Genomic DNA, 21,552 nt, shown 5'->3' with positions numbered 1-21,552 from the left:
GAGCACCTCAATGATGCCATGAGCTAAACCGTGAAGGGCCACCCAAGACGGGAAGGTCATGACAGAGAGGTCAGACTAAATGCGATCCCTGGGGAAGGTAATGGCAACCCACCCCAGTATTCTTGCCGTGAAAACTAAATGGATCAGTACAACCAGAGATATGTCGGTATACCATCGGAAGATGAGACCCCCAGGTCGGAAGATGGTCAAAATGCTACTGGGGAGGAACAGAGGATGAGCTCAACTAGCCCCAGACGTGATGACGCAGCTAGCTCAAAGCCGAAAGGACGGCTAGCGGCCGACGGTGCTGGTGGTGAACGGCGAATCCGATGTTCTAAGGATCAACACACCATCGGAACCTGGAATGTAAGATCTATGAGCCAGGGCAAATTGGATGTGGTTATTGGTGAGATGTCAAGATTAAAGATAGACATTCTGGGCGTCAGTGAACTGAAATGGACTGGAATGGGCCACTTCACATCAAATGACCACCAGATCTACTACTGCGGACAAGAGGACCACAGAAGAAATGGAGTAGCCTTCATAATTAATAGTAAAGTGGCTAAAGCAGTGCTTGGATACAACCCAAAAAATGATAGAATGATCTCAATTCGAATTCAGGGCAAGCCATCTAACATCACAGTGATCCAAATATACGCCCCAACCACAAATGCTGAAGAAGCTGAAGTAGAGCAGTTCTATGAGGATCTGCAGCACCTACTGGACAACACGCCTAAAAGAGATGTTATTTTCATCACAGGAGACTGGAATGCTAAGGTGGGCAGTCAAATGACACCTCGAATTACAGGTAAGTATGGCCTAGGAGAACAAAACGAAGCAGGACATAGGCTGATAGAATTTTGCCAAGACAACTCACTCTGCATAACACACACTCTCTTCCAACAACCTAAGGGACGGCTTTATACATGGACTTCACCAGATGGACAACACCGAAATCAGATTGATTACATCCTTTGCAGCCAAAGGTGGCGGACATCTGTACAGTCGGTAAAAACAAGGCCTGGAGCTGACTGTAGTTCAGATCACGAACTTCTTCTTGCACAATTTAGGATCAGACTAAAGAGATTAGGGAAGACCCACAGATCAGCTAGATATGAGCTCACTAATATTCCTAAGGAATATGCAGTGGAGGTGAAGAATAGATTTAAGGGACTGGACTTAGTAGATAGGGTCCCGGAAGAACTCTGTACAGAAGTTGGCAGCATTGTTCAGGAGGCGGCAACAAAATACATCCCAAAGAAAGAGAAAACCAAGAAGGCAAAATGGCTGTCTGCTGAGACACTAGAAGTAGCCCAAGAAAGAAGGAAAGCAAAAGGCAACAGTGATAGGGGGAGATATGCCCAATTAAATGCAAAATTCCAGAGGTTAGCCAGAAGAGATAAGGAATTATTTTTAAACAAGCAATGCGCGGAAGTGGAAGAAGACAATAGAATAGGAAGGACAAGAGACCTCTTCCAGAAAATTAGAAACATTGGAGGTAAATTCCAGGCCAAAATGGGTATGATCAAAAACAAAGATGGCAAGGACCTAACAGAAGAAGAAGAGATCAAGAAAAGGTGGCAAGAATATACAGAAGACCTGTATAGGAAGGATAACAATATCGGGGATAGCTTTGACAGTGTGGTCGGTGAGCTAGAGCCAGACATCCTGAAGAGTGAGGTTGAGTGGGCCTTAAGAAGCATTGCTAATAACAAGGCAACAGGAGACGACGGCATCCCAGCTGAACTGTTCAAAATCTTGCAAGATGATGCTGTCAAGGTAATGCATGCTATATGCCAGCAAATTTGGAAAACACAAGAATGGCCATCAGACTGGAAAAAATCAACTTATATCCCCATACCAAAAAAGGGAAACACTAAAGAATGTTCAAACTATCGAACAGTGGCACTCATTTCACATGCCAGTAAGGTAATGCTCAAGATCCTGCAAGGTAGACTTCAGCAGTTCATGGAGCGAGAATTGCCAGACGTACAAGCTGGGTTTAGAAAAGGCAGAGGAACTAGGGACCAAATTGCCAATATCCGCTGGATAATGGAAAAAGCCAGGGAGTTTCAGAAAAACATCTATTTCTGTTTTATTGACTATTCTAAAGCCTTTGACTGTGTGGACCATAACAAATTGTGGCAAGTTCTTAGTGGTATGGGGATACCAAGTCATCTTGTCTGCCTCCTGAAGAATCTGTATAACGACCAAGTAGCAACAGTAAGAACAGACCACGGAACAACAGACTGGTTTAAGATTGGGAAAGGAGTACGGCAGGGCTGTATACTCTCACCCTACCTATTCAACTTGTATGCAGAACACATCATGCGACAAGCTGGCCTTGAGGAATCCAAGGCTGGAGTTAAAATCTCTGGAAGAAACATTAACAATCTCAGATATGCAGATGATACCACTTTGATGGCTGAAAGTGAAGAGGAACTGAGGAGCCTTATGATGAAGGTGAAAGAAGAAAGTGCAAAAGCTGGTTTGCAGCTAAACCTCAAAAAAACCAAGATTATGGCAACCAGCTTGATTGATAACTGGCAAATAGAGGGAGAAAATGTAGAAGCAGTGAAAGACTTTGTATTCCTAGGTGCAAAGATTACTGCAGATGCTGACTGCAGTCAGGAAATCAGAAGACGCTTAATCCTTGGAAGAAGAGCAATGACAAATCTCGATAAAATAGTTAAGAGCAGAGACATCACACTGACAACAAAGGCCCGCATAGTTAAAGCAATGGTGTTCCCTGTAGTAACATATGGCTGCGAGAGCTGGACCATAAGGAAGGCTGAGCGAAGGAAGATCGATGCTTTTGAACTGTGGTGTTGGAGGAAAATTCTGAGAGTGCCTTGGACTGCAAGAAGATCCAACCAGTCCATCCTCCAGGAAATAAAGCCAGACTGCTCACTTGAGGGAATATTAAAGGCCAAACTGAAATACTTTGGCCACATAATGAGAAGACAGGACACCCTGGAGAAGATGTTGATGCTAGGGAGAGTGGAAGGCAAAAGGAAGAGGGGCCGACCAAGGGCAAGATGGATGGATGATATTCTAGAGGTGACGGACTCGTCCCTGGGGGAGCTGGGGGTGTTGACGACCGACAGGAAGCTCTGGCGTGGGCTGGTCCATGAAGTCACGAAGAGTCGGAAGCGACTAAACGAATAAACAACAACAACATTGATTTGTATTGGCAACCTGACTATATGGAACATCTCTGAATAAGAGTTTTGTATCCTAAGCTACTTTTCTAATATGAAAAGTAATCATAGGATACAATTAATTTACTATATAAGAATAGCAGCATATATTATGTTGGGTGTGTATGTATGCGTGCTTTTACTATGATACAGTATTTATCAAGATCACCATTTCTGGCACACTTCTTTTCAATATGGCAATTAATCAGAAATAAATATGCTCCATAGGCCATGAAACAATTTTTCATTTTATTGTTGTTGCGGTCAACAGACTGTTTTCTCCTGCAGTCTTTCCAATTTGTATTTAAGCATATGAATTTGAAAATATTTTGTTGAGTACAGGCGGGCTATAAATATTTGAATATTTATTCAACAGAACATGGTTGCCTCATTAACAAGCATTTACTTTCTGGATCTGGTCAATTACTGAGGTAACTTCAGTTTTCACTATTGAAAATCATTAAGACTCATTATGATAAAATTTAAAAAATGCTTGCTCTAAAAAAATTGTATGCTTTGCTAATGCTTCAATAAACAAATTTAAATGAACATTACAGTTACCCTAGAAAAAACTTTTATCTCCCCGTACTCAGTTGGGACCCTGAATACCTTGAAATAAATGAATAATCTGGAATGAAATAATATTGAAGCAGCAAAAAATTAACTGTTCCAGAATATTAGTTAAAATCTGTTTTTGTTCTGCCACATTTCAAAGTATTCTAGATACCTAAGAAGATGATCAAGGAGCTTATTGAAATGCATATGTGAGCAGTAGATTTTTGGACAATCCTATGCTTTTTATATGGCTATGCATTATAACTGTTGTTCGCCCTGTACCCAAATCTTGGATGGCCGGTATTGGATTCAAGGTTATTTCCATCCATTTAAGTAGAGCTTTAATTGAGAGGCAGCTACACAAACAAAACTTTCAATATGTCCTTTGCAGCAAGAGATACTTAATGTTGGTATTCTGCCAAAAAGGGGAAAGAAATTATTTAAAAAAACAATCTCATAGTGCCAAATTATGTTCTCAGATTAAACTGTTAATGCATTTGAGAGTGAAATCTGTCTTCACAAGTTTTCATGTGTATTTTTAACTATATTACCATCAATTGTTGTAGGGGCTATTTATATTATTTTTAAAGAGCTAGAGACAGCTCAGAAATAGACATCTTATTCGTTTTACTGATTTATTTTTAGGAGTACTTTGACTTCTGTATGAAATCTAAATTTAAAGGACTGTTACTGATTTTTTCTGATTTATAGATAAAAGACAATGGTGAACTTATTGTCAAAAATGCCCAGTTACGGCATGCTGGAAGATACACATGTGTTGCTCAGTCAATTGTTGATAATGCCACAGCTTCAGCTGATCTTGTTGTGAGAGGTAAGATTTTTTATTTAATTTTTTTTTAAATTAAAAAGCTATCCCCACAATATTATCCATTACAACACTATCACATAAAATTTTGGGGAGATATATAGGATTTCCAACATGAATTAGCAACAAATAAGAATCAGGGATAAACTTATGAATTCAGCATTCCTATTCTCAAAATTCATCACCTCTAGAAATATGACAGAGGGAAACCAGTCTCACAATTATATTTCTCTTTGCAACTTCCAATAATTTGGAAAGGACTTTGAAAGTTTATCCCAGCTGGCCTTCCAGAAGAAGAAATGGCGGACTGAAGAGAGCTCTGCAAAAAGTGGAGCTAATGATGATGGCAGAATGAAGAGCCTGACAAGGAGAGGACTTGAGGTCACCCACAAGTGCTACAGACATCTGCTTCTGATGAGAAGGCTGCAAGATAGTGATCTCCAGTGTGTTTAGAGCTCTGGGAGTTGAGGGAATAGCTATCTTTTTCAAACGATGGTTGGCACCTTTGAAAGGACACTAAGTTCACATACTTCCTTTTCTAATCACTTTCAAAAATTGCTTTAACTGCTTTTCACCTATTAGAAACCTTTGGATTGACAAGTTTGACAGCACTGAGTGAGTTTCCTTCAATATTTAGTGAAAGAAAGTTTTAATTACAAGTTTAAGAACTTAAAAAAAAATTTTTTTTAGAATAAACAGCAAAGGAGTGATAAAAACTTTGATTCTAGAAAGTTACAAATGGGCTAAGGGTCCAGATAAATTTGAAATAAGATTTTGAAATTAATTATAAAGAATCCTTCCCATGGAGAAATGCTTTTTTTATTTTTTTTAAATAAGATTTTAAAAATTGGACACTAGAAGGAACTAAAGATTACAATTAAAGAGGAGGAACTCATAAACTCAACTTACAATTACAGAATGAAGCAAAATATTCTAACATTGGACATGCTGAAAGATATTTTGATAGTGTCAACAGAGATATCTGCCTCTGTGGAGAGACTGTGTCTAAAAGATGTTATGGAAGAGGAACAAGTTCTACCTGACAAGATGGAGATTGAGTTGAAAGTAGATTTACAAATGACAGGCTACAAGAATGACATAGAAAAAGATGTTACACTGGACATACAAAAGAAAGCAGCTGATGTCTTAATAATTAAAAGGGATATGCAAACAATAAACCAAGAGAGTGACCTGGATAGTTTCCCTATATTGGATTCACAAAATAGGTTTGTTAAAGTTTTGAAGAATCTTGTGAGAAGGGACAAAGAAAAAATGAAATCAAGCTCTACGACATTATTTGAATGGACTAAAGATTAAGATTGTTAGAAGTAAAAGGAAGGAATATAAAATTGGTTTATTTGATTAAGTTTAAAATAGATATGCTGTTATACTTTTGCTAACACCAGGACTGAAATGACGAGGTTTTATGGATTTGTTTAGAGATTAGAGATGGGATATGGGAAGAAGAGAGCATTTGTTATATTTTAAAAGGAGGTGATAAATTATTAAATTGTCTTTACTTGTTGTGATGATGGCAAGTTACTTCTTTATATATTTCTTTTCTTTTTCTTTACTATATTCTTATTTTTCTTTCATTTCTATTTCTTTTTCTAGTCTTTTCTTTCTTTTCTGCACCTTCTACTCTTTCTTTTTATTCTTTTATCTTTTTTTTAGTTTGTATTAGTTTTTATGGTTATAATTATAATCTTTAATAAAATTACTATTAAAAAAAGTTTATCCCAGCTGTCTATCTTAAATTTCATTGATTCTGAGGTCAGTGAGATCTCCAGTCTCACCTGGGATTCATCAAAAATCACCTAATTCTCTCTCAAAATCAGATGGAATTTTGTTTATCTGTTGAGTCTAGAAGTCCAGTAAGTAAGCAAAATCAACAGGAATAAATAAATAAAGGGAGCTACTTCTCACTCTTCTATTTATCTTTAATTCAGGAGCTGTCATTGAAATTATAGACATCAAAGGCTTAATTTTAGTGTTGTTACTCTTAATAGAGTTAGTTTTATTAGTATGGTGGTATCAGTATGAAGGAAATAATAATAAGGATTCATTTCTTTTCCTGTCTTTATCATTTTCTATTATCTTGTGGAACAAAGACATTGAGAAACTGTAGCTTTTAATAGACCTGGGGTATTATATCTAAGACAGGTTCTGATACAGTTCCTCTTGATTTTGTTATTGGATTTGTATGAGACCAAAGCTATAGTGTTACTTTATAAAATGGCCTTTCCAATCTAGTGTTCCCTAGTGTTCTTCAACTCCCAACATTTCATTTGGCCATGCTAGCTGAGATTCTGCAGATTAAATCTTAATATATGAGAATAGTAGATTACAGAAAGCTGTAATGAAATAATTTGTCTTAGTTAAATATATAGTGATGTAGTTTAAAGCATTTTATTTCTTAACATCAGTTGACCTTTTGGCAAGATTGTGGCATGATTTTTCATGGAAATATTTTTCAGGTCCCCCAGGACCCCCGGGAGGACTAAAAGTAGAAGACATTAAAAACACATCAGTAATTCTTATGTGGAGCCGTGGGACAGAAAATCATAGTCCTATTTCAAATTACACTATTCAGTCAAGGACTTTTCTGTCTGAGTACTGGAAAGATATGAAAACAGGTAAGGATCTTACTAAAAATGTTAGCTTGGAGCCTAAATAATAAAATATAATTCTTAGTACAGTTCCATTCATGAGATACTTTTGCCAGTAGAAGACAGGGAACACTGTTGTAACTGTCCCTGATAACATACTACAAACTGGAAACAACAACAACAAAAATGATAAGTTTCTATAGTTAGATCTTTTGGCAAATCCATAGGCTCAACAATTGTCTAATCACTAGATATGAATCTCAATTCCCAAATGTATATCAGGGTGTCACATTTCTCAAGCATGTTAAGTTTCATAAAATGTTAAATTACTGCAATTAAATAAATAATTCACTAAATACCTACATCTTAGGACTCAATTGCTGTTGGGTCTAGAAGCTAAAGGCCTGGCCAGTTTTTGCTTCAGCATGTTGTAGGTACCCAACCATTTTCTAGCATGCATTGGCAAGATATGCCAGTCAAAATGCAGTGTATTTATTTGGGCATATCATGTTATAAGAATACAGCAACTATGTTTTATAAATCCAGAATTATGGCTTATTTTTAAGAGGGATTAACTTTCTCCCCTGCCGTGGTTCTTTTGCAAATCCCCCGTCCTGGGCCCCGACTTTATTTTCCTATAAATTTTAAAGTTTCTATTTCACAATCAGCTTGTCCCAAGCAAGATCTATTTTTCCAGGTATTCTTCAAAGATATCCATCTTGGTAATATTTTATTTATTTATTTATTATTTAAATTTATATCATATCAAATATATTTATATAAATATCAATAACATATATTATTGATATTTATATCATATCAAGTATAAATATGTGTTTATCCTTCTGCTACTTTGTTTTCAACAGCTTATTTTATTGTTACGTGAATATAAGATGACCCCCTAAATTTATAAAGTAACATTGGCTAAAGTACATTGCCGGTGCTACTTTAACTGCCATAAACTAGGGAAAGTAGAATATAAATAGGGAAAATAAGATACGCATGAAAATTGGGGGGAAGTGGAAAGATGAACAGATGGACTGGAGTGATAATCTGCACTAATCATCATTATACAGATTTTAAAGTATAGTGTAATGCAATATATTTATATTCCTTAATTCCAAAATGCCTGTTACTGGCAAGACTGTATGTAGCTAAGTAGATTTTACAAAAGTACAAGTCTATATTTTACTCTATATGTAGCAGTGATTTATCTTCCTTCAGGTAAATTAGAAGAACCAGGTTATAATTTAGTCTATTGCATCTTAACCCCTATGTTTAAATTGTTGATGTAATTGTGTTGTAACGCAAGCTGCTCCCTACTTTTTTTTTGTTGTTGTTTAATATGAATACATGATTTGGGTTTGTGTGGACCCATATTCTACAGATGCCATCTCTCTTATAAAATGCTATTAACTACAGGGGTATCCTTTTCATCTATCTATGGCTTAGGAACCACATAATTTTGAGACCATGGTTGGAGGAATAATTTCTAGGATTATCAACTTGAAAATTATTAGTATGTAAATCACACACAGGTCTAATTTATACTACAATCTAATGACTGAGAGAGACTGTAAAAATACTGAATCATCAATCGTGGCGAATATTGTTTGGAGTCAGCTTTGTATGGATGAGGACAAACATCTAGGATGGTGTTTCTCAACCTTACCAACTTCAAGATATGTGGACTACAGCTCCCAGAATTCTCCAGCCAGTATGCTGGGAAATGAAATAGGATAATGATAATAGGAAGCTCATGTAACAGCAGTGTCAAAAGAAATGCTTGTGATATCCAAGCAATACTACTTTAATTTCTATTTGCAGGGCTGCTTTTCAAAATAGTTTTGTTATATCAGCAAGCACAGAAAGCATTATCTTAGTATTGGTCACACAAAATTCATTATACCAACCACAATGATTCCCAGTGTGTTTCTGACTCTAATTTCAAGTAATTGTTTTACCCATTAAAGCGTATGCTGTAATATTTTTTTTTAAAAAATCAGGCCATTATTATAATCTCATGATCTATTTCCTAAAGGAATATGGAGATACGAATGCAGTTATCTCTTGATATTCACGTTGTTCAGAATTTTGCACTCCTTTCCAAAAGGTGTATAGAAATGTACAAAAATAATATCTACATTAGTGAAAAATGTATACACACATATATGGAAAGTAGCTTGTAAATATTGTGGCTAATGATAAAATGGAAACTTCTTTTCAAAGACATTTAATATGAATTTTCATACACATTTTTGTTTTAAAAAATTACAACCTGCTGAAGAAATGGAACAAAAACCATTCAAAATGGGGAAAATGAAAAACAGAAAAAAAAACATCTTGGCAGATTACGCCATCTCCGTTTCCGGATTCATTAGAGAAATTCAACTTGAGGTTTTGGCAACTGAAATCATTTGAGCAAGGCCATATTGGATGTTGTTGTATGCTTTTTGTTGCTGCTGCTGCTGTTAATTATTGTCTCTGCTTGTATCTAGATCCTTCCATTGTTGATGGAAATGCAGAATCCGCAAAAGTTATTGATTTAATCCCATGGATGGAATATGAATTTCGTATAATGGCCACTAATATTTTAGGGACAGGAGATCCTAGTATACCATCACAGAAAATTAGAACAGAAGGATCTCGTACGTACAAAAAATGTTGCACTTGATTTGATTATTGTTTTGAGGTTCAAAATGAATATTTGATAAGTTCAATGAGTTGGTACTTATGCAAAGTTGACCAAGTTTTCTATACATTCAAGCAATTGCGTTTTTGCCATTTTTCTTTAATCACTTTAAATAACTTCATTGGAAGATGTCAAAGATGTAAAGCCACACACATCTCCAAACAGATCTATTTGATTTCCAATATGCATAGAGCTCTCTTAAAGTGCATTATAGCCTCCTCCGCAACCATGGGCCTGCTGAAGTGTCATAGGGAGGGATGGCCCAGAACTGGATCTATTCTGTCTGCTTTCTGCGATATGCAAAGAAACTCATCCACTAAGAGGTTGTTTTAAACGTCCCTTAACTAAATATGAGAGTTTTAAGACAGTGTGGTATACTGAACTCAATAGAATGCATCAGTTTTCGATTTTTTTTAAACAAATATATCTTAGCTTTTCACTAATGCATGGTGCTCAAGGCAGCTACAGATTCCTACAATTGCTGTTTCAAAAGAACTTTTATAGTTGTCCCTTGCCAATTTCAAAACCTTCAGAACATGAGGTGTTGTAATGAGCACTTTTTATATGTTGCCCCTCCCAATCAAATATCATAGTAGAGGGTGAAGACTTCTGTTCTGGGGTGCAGAGTTTTCAGACCCAGTTGGTGGAAAATAATAAGCATACCTCTTTCTTTAGCCAAGCAGGTCGATACATTTGATCTGAAGTGTAGGCATCAGCAGGAGTGGAGAACTTGTGATGAAACCTGTGTCATGATGCAAACTGCATCCCTTAAGTCCTTGGCGTGTTGGCAATGTATATTTTGTCATTTTGGCATCATTAGGACAGGACACTAATGGTCTGAAGCATGCCAAGATATTCCTTTATATCTGAAGATCATAAACAGTGGAAGGCAATGCTTTTTACTTATCTTTTGCTCGATTGGGTAGGGAAGGATTTGTATCTTTTCTCCTGGGATGTAAATCAGAACCCATAACCCTGGTAGGAATAAATGCAATGAAAAGCTGATAATCGTTTTGTAAAAAATTGTTATGAAAAGTACTGAAGTCATTCTACATTCCACAGTCATTTCTGGGGTTTTGTTGGAATTGAACAATTCACCATGTGCTCAGAATAGATGTGATTGACTTTGGACATTCTTACATAACGAATAGAGAACAGTTTGGCATGCTTGTAATCCTGGTCCTATCAACTCCATTGGGTTTTCCAGCAAGATTAGCTCTTGTCTCCAGCTGGGAGCGATTGGATTTCTAGTACAGCACTTTTCATATTGTTTGGTTTGCTGCTACTGCTGCTGCTGTTTATCTTCCTTTTGTTCCTCCTGGGCTTTTGGATTGAATAAATACATCTTATATTATCTAATTTTTTTTTTTTTGGCTTACCACTACAGTCAAAGCACTGTGTAAGTTGTGGTTGTGAAGGAACTAGTCCTAAGGAGCAGATGATGATGATGATGATGATGATGATATTTATCAAACATTAAAATTCATTAGATATAAAATGTATAATATATGTAACAAAATGTGATAACATACAGTGGTAAAAAAGATAGGAAAAGTAAGTACTTGTCAGAACATACAAAAAAGAAAATTTAAAACTGACACACTTGCCTTTGTATTTAATTACTGTTTCTGTAGGAATAGCACCAGATAACTAGCAATCCTTGCCCTAAACCATTTGTTCCTATTCATAACAGTTCTCCCCCTTGGACTGTAACCTATCATGAATGGGCTATAAAATATTAATTAATTTCCAGGAAAACAGAACCAACTCCTTGGTATACAGTCCCTTTCAGCCTGTTGGCCACATCCTTCTTTCTTTCTTGGGTTTGTAGCACACCGTTACAATCCTACTAAACATTTTGGACTTTTTTCATTTTGAGGCTTTGGGGAGAGTTAATTGATGTACATTTTCCTCTTCATCCTCTGTGAAGGGAGAAAAAAACTTTGGGAAGGATTAGGATTTTTAAGCAGTACTATGGGACTTTAGGCTTGGTAAAATGTAATTATGCAGCTTGGATAAGCAGAAAGATAGGATATAAATGTAATGATGGTGATAACAGTTCCCATCTCCTCCACAGTGATCCATTTGCTTGGACCGATACACTCTGTAGGGCTCTGGGGATAATAAGTGTGAAGTTAGGAGGGCCTCACATGGTCTATAGGCCATGGGTTTTCCACTCTGGTTTTAACTGCAATAAATACCATAGTCCTCTGTCTTACAATATTGCAAATTACTTGTAATAAGAAATATAGTATTTTGGGGGTGGGGGAAACAGGTATATAGTATTAGCACTAGTACACTGTCAGGGCCAGCCTCGCTTCGCAATAAGACACAGACTCACTTAATGGGTATTAAGGATTTCTGGTTTATTGGAATGATAGCTGACAGAACGAAAAACGGGAACGGGGTAGGTAGGTGGGGGTGCCCCTTTTATACCCCCCTGTATGGCCCCGGGCTTCCCCACCCCTCAATGCCCCGATCCCTCTTGATGGGATCCTTGATGGCTGCGTGGGCGTTTTCCCCGGTGTCCTCTTTGTCTTCCTGCAACGGTTGAGTTCTCCGGGGCACCATGTGCTCCTTATCTTCACTCCTCTGACGTCCCTCCTTTCAGGTGTTGATGGGATCATGGGTGTGGGTGTCCTTGGGTGCTTGGTTTAATTCCTGAAAGATTATCTCCTTCCCCCTTTTCCTTAATGATCATGATCCACGTTGTGAGGCTCTTTGTGCCTTGCAACGAGGTCATGACATACTGCCCCCCCAAAGATGTTCTATGGTGCTGGTTTCTCTGGGTATGCCTCATGGAACTGTCTTGTTAGTTGTCTAGCCATGACGTGTCGTGCCTGGACCCACTCTGGATGTGAGAAATGTTTCCATCTCACGAGGTATTGTAGTGTTCCTCTTTGTTTTCTTGAGTCCAGTATTTCTTTCACTTCAAAATGTTGTTGATTGTCTATCATTATGGGTGGGGGTGGAGGTTCTTCCGCATGCCATTTGGATGTGGTCGTTGGTTTCAGTAGTGCACAATGAAACACTGGGTGGACCCGTCTCAAATTGTAAGGCAGTTCCAGTTTGAACGTAACTGGGTTGATTACCTGTATGATTTTAAAAGGTCCAATGAATTTCGGTGCCAATTTCTTCGATGGTTGTGAGGTCTTTATGAACTTAGTGGAGAGGTAGACCCTATCTCCCACTTTGTAGTTCGGTGCCTCCGCCCTGTGGTTGTCCGCATATTTTTTGTACGTTGTTTGTGCGTCTGCTAAAGCCGTCTGGATGACTGGCCAGGTTGTTGCCAGCTGTGCCGCCCAATCGTCTGGTGAGCAGGGCAGGGTTTCAGGTTGCGGCAATTCTGGTATCGGTACAAAATCTCTTCCATAGACCACCTTAAAAGGGGTGTGGCCAGTACTCTGATGTACTGCGTTATTATAGGCCACCTCTGCAAAAGGTAGTAGGTCTACCCAGTTGTCCTGTTGATAATTTATGAATGCCCTTAGGAACTGTTCGAGTGTTGAGTTAAGGATCTCTGTTGATCCGTCCGTGTTTGGATGCCACGCAGTGGACAGTGCTTGCTTGGTTCCGATTAGTTTTAAAAATTCCCGCCAAAACTTTGACGTGAATTGTGTGCCTCTGTCGGTCACCAACCTGTAGGGGGCGCCGTGAATCCTGTATATGTGTGTTAGGAATAAACGTGCCAGCTGTTGTGCGGAGGGGATAGTCGCGCACGGGATGAAGTGTGCCTGTTTCGAAAAATAGTCTTTTACCACCCATATCACAGTTTTTCTTTGGCTGGGTGGGAGGTCCACAATGAAATCCATGGAAATTTCTTCCCATGGCCGGGAGGGGCTGGCTACCGCCTGTAACAGCCCGTGGGGTTTCCCTCCTTTACGTTTGGTGGTAGCACATATGGGGCAGTTGCTTACGTAGTCTTTTACGTCCTTTCTAAGATTTGGCCACCAAAATTGCCTCCTTGTTAGGTGGAGGGTTTTTACAAACCCAAAATGCCCTGCAGATTTGTCATCGTGTGCTCTGTGTAAAATTTCTCCCCGCAGTGATTCGGGCACGTACAAAGCTTTCTCCTTCCAGGCGAGATTGTCTTTGAAAGATACATGTTGTTGGTTATTCTGCAACCATGTATCTTGCTGTAGTGCTTGTGTGAGTCTTTGTTGCCAGTTCGGTGAAATTGAGCGTCCCCTCCGATCGCTCCCCGCCGTTCGTGCTGGCGTGCGCTGATTCCTTGTCTGGCTCCGCGTGACAGCTGGGCAGCCGAGCTGTTTCTCGGTCCATACTGTTCCTACGATGTCGGAGGCTTGCGTGTCGTCTTGTGGTCGTCGGGAGAGGGCGTCTGCCAAGAAGTTTTTCTTGCCCGGTATGAATTTCAGCGTGAAATTAAACCGGCTGAAAAACTGAGCCCATCGCACCTGCTTCGGGCTGAGCCGTTTTGGCGTGCTGAGTGCCTCCAGGTTCTTGTGGTCCGTCCACACCTCGAAAGGGCAGGAGGCCCCCTCCAGCAGGTGTCGCCACGTTTCCAAGGCTGTTTTTACTGCAAACGCCTCCTTTTCCCATACGTGCCATCTCCGCTCCGTCTCGGAGAATTTGCGGGAAAGGTAGGCGCAGGGCTTTAGGTGGTTGTCGGAGTCCTTTTGGAGCAGGATGGCTCCGATGGCGAAATCGGAGGCATCTGCTTGCACCACAAAAGGCTTGGTGGGGTCGGGGTGCTGTAGCACTGGCTCAGCTGTGAAAAGGGTTTTCAGTCTCTCGAAAGCCGTTTGACAGTCAGCTGTCCAATTCAGTAGCGCCCCCGGGTTCCTCGATTTGCGCGTGTCCCCCAAGCCCTTAGTTTTTAGCAGGTTAGTTAGGGGCAATATAGTCTCTGCCAGCCTGGGCGTGAACCCCCTGTAGAAATTAGTGAATCCCAGGAGGCTTTGCAGCTGTCTCCTTGTGCGTGGGCGTTCCCACGCCAGGATGGCTTGGACCTTGCTGGGGTCCATTTCTATCCCTTTAGCAGAAATCCTATACCCTAGGTAGTCAATTTGTTTTTTGTGAAACTCGCACTTGGAGAGCTTTATAAACAGCTCTGCCTTGCGAAGTTTCTTGAGCACGTCCTTTACCAAGCGTTCGTGCTCACGTTCTGTTTCTGTGTAGATCAATACATCATCCAGATAAACCAAAACCCCCTTAAAAAGGTGGTCACGCAGGACCTCATTAATTAACTGCATGAATACCCCCGGTGCCCCCGCCAATCCGAAAGGGAGTACTTTATATTGAAACGCCCCCAATGGGCAATTGAAAGCAGTCTTCCACTCATCCCCCTCCCTTATCCGTATGCGGTAGTAGGCTTCCCTTATGTCCAGTTTGGAGAATACCTTACCCTTCACCAAGTGGGACAAAATGTCCTTTATTAAGGGTAAGGGGTATTTATTTGAAATGCTTGCTGCGTTTAACCCGCGGTAGTCTGTACAGAGCCGCAATGTCCCATCCTTTTTCTCGCGAAAGAGGACTGGCGCTCCCACTGGAGAGTTCGCTGGCTCAATGAAACCTCTCGCCAGATTTTTGTCTATGAAGTCCCTTAACGTAGCTAGCTCTCGCTGGGTCATAGCATATATTTTTGGTTTGGGTAGGGGTACCCCCGGGACCAGTTCAATGGTACAGTCCGTCTTTCTGTGGGGGGGGAGTTTGTCCGCCTCTTTCTCACCGAAAACATCGGCGAACTCCCCGTATTTGGTTGGCAGTCCCTCTGGCAGAGCTGTCTCTGTGTGTTCTGCAGTCGTCGTCGCCCCCCCCATGGCTGCTCGGGGAACCTTGTCCCCTGACGGTGCTTGGTAGCACCCGTCAGCAAACTTAATCTCTCTGGTTCTCCAATTGATGACTGGGTTTTGCTGCACGAGCCATGGGATCCCCAGTATGAGTCGGGGTTGCCCCACCGGTGCCACGATGAAAGCCAATTTTTCCTCGTGGCTGCCGAGCCGTAGCGCGGTTTTTCCGGTGTATTGGGTGACCGGGCCCCCTCCCGCTGCAGATCCATCTAGCTGCGAGAACACCAAATGGTGCTGAAGTGGATAGCAGCGGAGGTCGAGTGCGGCTGCCAGGTCAGGGTGCATGAGGCTTTTGGAGCAACCTGAATCAATGAGTGCCCAGACCTTTTCGGTTTTATTTCGATGGGTGAGGGTGACACGGACGTAGAGGGTGGGGCATTCCTCACTCACCCCTTTGTCGAAGCGCCTGTCAGTGTTCTCCACCTGTCCTTCGGCGCCCCTTAGGCCAGGTGGTTGTCGTTTCCCGCCGCCTCATCTGGGTTGCTGTCCTCCCCCTCCGAACTGTAGGGGTCGTGTCTGCGTCGGTACTCCCCCTTTGCTGCTGGTCGCTTTCTCGGCGCTGGGGTTGGTGCTGTTTGTGCCCTCCTTGGGCTCTCTCTGGGCGTCGTTTTGGGGCATGCGGCTGCTTTGTGGTCTTCCCTGCCGCACGTAAAACATTGCCCTTTTGCGAAGCGTCTGTCCCGTTCCTCCCTCCAGGGTTGGGGTCTCGCCCTCACCTGCCTTGCGCTGGTGCGTGGGGGTCTCGCTGTCGCCATCTGTTGCGTTTCCCTCCTTGCGTGGAGGAACGTGTCGTGGGCGTTCTCCGCTTCCGCTGCCAGCTGGATCCACCCCGTGAGGGAGCTGGGGTTGTCGCGGCCAAGTGCCCACCGGAGGACGTTTAAATTGAGTCCATGTTTGAACTTCTCAATCAATGTCGATTGAGACCACGTGTCTACTTTTCCGGCTAGGGCTTGGAACTCCATGGCATACTCAGCCACGGAGCTCGGGCTTTGTCTAAGTGTCTCTAGCGCCCTTTTTGCCTTTTCTTGCTCCAGAGGGTCCCTGAAGTGCCTTTCTAGTGCCTGCAGGAATTCAGTGCTGTCCTGCAGCGCCCGGGCGCCGGATTGGCACAATTGGACGTACCAATCGGCGGCCCGCCCTTTTAGTTTTATAGCCAGGGCATTGATTTTGCCCCGCTCAGTTCTGAAGCAGGGACCCCATTCTTCGAGGTAGTACCTCGCGTTAGTTAAAAAGAAGGAAAGTTTCGAGGGGTCCCCATCGAACTTTATGCCGAAGTCTTTGGCGGGTGTCCTGGTCTGGCTCCTGGCCCCCTCTGCGTCGTGCCTCGGGTTTTGCCGGAGCTGCTGCGGGTCGGGGTGTCTCCGGTTCTCTTGCGGCATTGGTGCCTCTCTCTGGGTCTCCTCGCAAGGTACTCGTCCCGTCGCTCGGGGGGGAGGGCGGGGGGTTCTCCCTCGGTCGGGCTCCTGGATCCAGGCTCCGCCGTCGCCGTTGCCGCCCGCTTGGTCGTCCCTCCGCCTCTCAGCCTGGCGTATCTCCCGTCGTGGGGTGGGCTCCTGGGGCCGGACGCCGCCGCCGCCGAGGTTGTCCCGCCGTCTCACGTCCGGGCGCGCCTCCGCTCGTTGTATGGCCTCCTGGGGTCGGGTCCCGCCGTGGTCGCCGCCGTCCGCTGGGTCTCCACCCCGCCTCGCCTCCCGGTGCGCCTCAGGTCGTCGGTTGGGCTCCTTGGGTCGGGTGCCGCCGTCGCCGCCGTCCCACTCGCCCTGCCGCCTTTCGACCGGGGTTGCCTCTGCGCCTCCTCCGTCGCGGGGTCCCTGTGCCACCGTCAGCTGTTGGAGCATCTGCCGCACCGCCTGCATCCCTTCCTCCAACGCGCCGAGCCTCTCCGCCATCCCTGGCGTCCCGCCGGGGTTTTCGCCGCTCCGCTCGCCCTCGCCGTTGGCCGTGGTAGAGGACGGGTCGTCCCTCGATCCCGCCGCGGTGCCAGGCGCGCCCTCGCCTTCGAGCGCCCAGGGTGGCGGTTCGTCTCGCGCCTCCGTCGGGGTTGCCTGTAGGTTTGGAGGGGGTCCCCCCGTCTCGCCCCCGGTGCCTCGCGGGCTCCGGGGCGCCGGGGTGGGTCCCTCCCCCGCTGCTTCCCCCCAGCTGGGTCCCATACTTACCGGGGCGTTGCATCGCCCGGACCTCAGCTGCATCCCGCCCTGCGAGAGCGGGGCTTCGTCGCCCGGCGCCGAAGGGTTGCGCCTCCTCGGTTCCTGGTTCTCCATGCCTGGCTGGGTCCCTCACAAACGAGTTGGATAGGTACCAGGTGGAAAAAAATTTTTTGGGGTTCCCGTTTTTATGTCAGGGCCAGCCTCGCTTCGCAATAAGACACAGACTCACTTAATGGGTATTAAGGATTTCTGGTTTATTGGAATGATAGCTGACAGAACGAAAAACGGGAACGGGGTAGGTAGGTGGGGGTGCCCCTTTTATACCCCCCTGTATGGCCCCGGGCTTCCCCACCCCTCAATGCCCCGATCCCTCTTGATGGGATCCTTGATGGCTGCGTGGGCGTTTTCCCCGGTGTCCTCTTTGTCTTCCTGCAACGGTTGAGTTCTCCGGGGCACCATGTGCTCCTTATCTTCACTCCTCTGACGTCCCTCCTTTCAGGTGTTGATGGGATCATGGGTGTGGGTGTCCTTGGGTGCTTGGTTTAATTCCTGAAAGATTATCTCCTTCCCCCTTTTCCTTAATGATCATGATCCACGTTGTGAGGCTCTTTGTGCCTTGCAACGAGGTCATGACATACACTCATGATTGAAAAGCAATACTAAAATAGACTATGGTATATCTAGTAGGAATTCTCTCACACACAGAAGCCAACAAGATAGTATCCTCTTTTTAGTATTCTCATATTTTCATTTTACAGCAACGGTTAGTCAAAAGGTGTATTTTCTCTGAATCAGAAAGTAATATGTAACTACTGTCTATAGTAACCTTCTCCATGAGATCATGTAAATCTCTAAGTTTTTTCCAAGTTTTCCAAGACGTCATTGCATCTTCAGATAGCAGTAAGGTATATGCGTGCACAGCCACTTATTCTTCACTACAGTCCAGGGGCAAGCAGTGTAACTATATCTTCAGGTGCTTTTTAAAAAATCTGTTCTGAATCTCCACAATTCTGTTTCATTGGATGACCCAGGATGAAAAGAATTATTTTCTAGAAAAGAAAAGAATTATTACCTATATGAAAATTATTTTGGCCTTTTAAATTCAATCTTCTCTGAGGCATGGTGACTAGCTCTATGCATTAAAATACACATACATAATTGTTCTGGCAAGTGATAAGCTTTCTTTTTTCTTAATAATTTTTATTGAAAATTTTGATTATAATAGGAAAAACAAATACAGACTGAACTCAGAAAAAGAAAGATAGAAAGAAATAATAAAAAGTGCAAGGAAATTAAAAAAAAAGGAAGAAATAAAAATTGAAGCTAGATCAAATCCTATGACAATATTTGAATGAATTAAAAATCATGATTCTTAGAAGTAAAAGGAATGAATATAAAGTTGATTTGTTGACCAAGGTTAATTTTTCCTTTTTCCATTCTAAAGGCTATTTCGAGGCTTTAGCAAACCTCTTTTATAAATCCAATAAAAAGTCATTATCCAGGTCATTCTCTTGGTTTTTCATTTGTATTTCTACTTTAATTTTCAAGGGTTTAACCAACTTCTTTTGTATATCTACTAGAAAGTCCTTATCCAGGTCATTCTCTTGGCAGGTCATTTGTGTTTCCACTTTAGTTGTTTTCTCTGTCTTATAATCCACACTTTTTTTCCCCAGTATTTCTGGTTCTAATATTTCTACATCAGGCAAAATTTGTTTCACCTCTTTATCCTGTAAATCTCTCAAAATATTCTCTTTCACACCTGTCATTCCTTTGTTAACATCTTTTGGACATAGTTTATCCATAGAAGCAGACATCTTTGCTGGCATGGTAGTCGCTAATATATGACCCCATTCTTCAAAAATCTCCTGGAGTAGTTCAAATGTCATAACATTTTGTGTCATTTATAAATTCCAGTACTAACCAAAAACAAAGGGCAAGCTTTCATTTTTCCCCTTTTCTGCCTGGAATCTTTAGTCTCCTCTAGTGTCCAATTTCTGAAATAATAAAGTCTCAAATGTCTGTTATGACTTAGGATAGACAAAACAATTTAGTTCCCATGAAAGACTATTTATATAATTATTTTCAAAATCTTATAGTACAAGTCCTAGTATTCTGGTCCCTTAATTCGTTTATAACTTTCTTGGATCAGATTTAGCTTTTTGCCATTTAATTCTTTTAATTCTTAAGCTTATAGTTAATTTTTCTTTTATTCAAGAATAAAGGCAAACTCACCGAGTAGATTTTCAAACTTGGTATTTTGAAGATCTCTAATATCCTTATGATAGTTAAATAGGCAATTTCCAAATTTATTAGAAAGTGAGGTTAGCGAACCCCGTGTCCTTTAAAAGGCTCCCCTGTGGTTGAAAGCATGATGGCTTTTCCCTTTGTCTCCTGGTGTTTGAACCTGTGGGCAACTGCTGTCCTTTGGTTTGCTTGTGAGGAGCAGCCATCTGGACCACATGTGGGTAATCTCTCATCCTCTCCTTATATAGAGAGGTTTCGTAGAAACAGTCTATTCAACGGTTCTTCAGTCTTTGCTGTAGTCATCATTCTGCTCATTCAGAGATGTGCTAGTTACCTTACCTCTCCCAGAAGTCTGCTGGCAAATTATAAGCTTTCTTAGCAGCCTTAAGCCCAAAGAAATCTATAAAACTATTACATAATTGCCAGTTTTACTTTTAGCTCCTTTCTCAATTATTTCCTGCATCAAACTTGATTTTAAGGTACAGCAACTATACCTTAAACCTATATTTCCTCAAGCTACCTATCACCACCTGAACATCCCTTTACTGATCTGTCACTAATATAAATCCTATCAAGCACCCCCCTGAACATGTGAAATTAGAATTTTTAATAAATGTTCATCTGGTACACTTTTATATTGAATCACATTGCAAATACATAGAGATTCATAACCTCAAAGGAATTTGACCTCTTAATTGTTCCTTTTCATCACTGTAAATTATTTAGCATTACTACAAAACTGATGATTTCTTGACTTATCCTGATTTAAAACCATTTGAGTTTAACATCTCTTTAAATTTTCTGACCAGGAAATCCACTGAAAAAAAAATCATATCTGAGGTAATGTAAGAATTCTGTCTATAATCTCTAATGTAATGGAGTTTTTTATGGTTTCTTGAAGCTTCAATAAAAGACATAGGTGAATCAACTCCTAGAACCAAGTATGTGGACTAGCTGAAAATCAGATATTTATGCTATCTTTGTATGACATTTGGCACATTTCTAAGTGGTTTTTCACATGATTAGAAGCTGTTCTCTATTTAAAGTGAAGTGGATGCATTGCTCTAACACTTAGCTTTTATATTAGTTTAGCAGTGCAAGAACACAAAACTTACAGGCAATTGCTACATTATGACCATAAGAAAATATGTCAAAACATTGGACTAGATAATGCAAATTTACACCTGATTGAAAGTTTCTAACTCTAATTCTCTAAAGTCCAGTATCAGAGGCATCACCTTATCCTCTGTAACACATGTCCTGGTTTGTTTAATTGTTTAATTTAGATCTTAGCATACAGTTGAATGTGCATATTATTTTGCCTTCAACAGGTATTCCTTTCTCTACATGAAGAATTAGCACTGCTCGCACTGTTCAAGATAATACATGCTGTTTTGACTGTATGAAGGAGATAACAGCATTTCTCCAGGAAGTCATATATCATTGTAGAAATGCTTAGTCTGAATATC

The 21,552-nt window shown here is 41.6% G+C and overlaps 1 protein-coding gene across 3 annotated transcripts in view; it reads left to right on the top strand.

Moving 5' to 3' along the window:
* CNTN1 (contactin 1) overlaps positions 1-21,552 on the top strand; it is a 178,347-nt gene that overhangs the window by 132,063 nt on the left and 24,732 nt on the right. For all 3 annotated transcript variants that reach the window (XM_063309421.1, XM_063309419.1, XM_063309420.1), the window contains exons 16-18: positions 4,467-4,587; positions 7,059-7,217; positions 9,689-9,838. In XM_063309421.1, the coding sequence (XP_063165491.1) occupies positions 4,467-4,587; positions 7,059-7,217; positions 9,689-9,838 (430 nt within the window). The remainder of the gene's footprint in view (positions 1-4,466; positions 4,588-7,058; positions 7,218-9,688; positions 9,839-21,552) is intronic.

Source organism: Candoia aspera, chromosome 7 (genome assembly GCF_035149785.1).
Source record: "Candoia aspera isolate rCanAsp1 chromosome 7, rCanAsp1.hap2, whole genome shotgun sequence".
In the NCBI taxonomy this organism is placed as follows: domain Eukaryota; kingdom Metazoa; phylum Chordata; class Lepidosauria; order Squamata; family Boidae; genus Candoia; species Candoia aspera.
The sequence above is the reverse complement of the archived record's forward strand: the minus strand, read 5'-3'. Positions and strand labels throughout refer to the sequence as shown.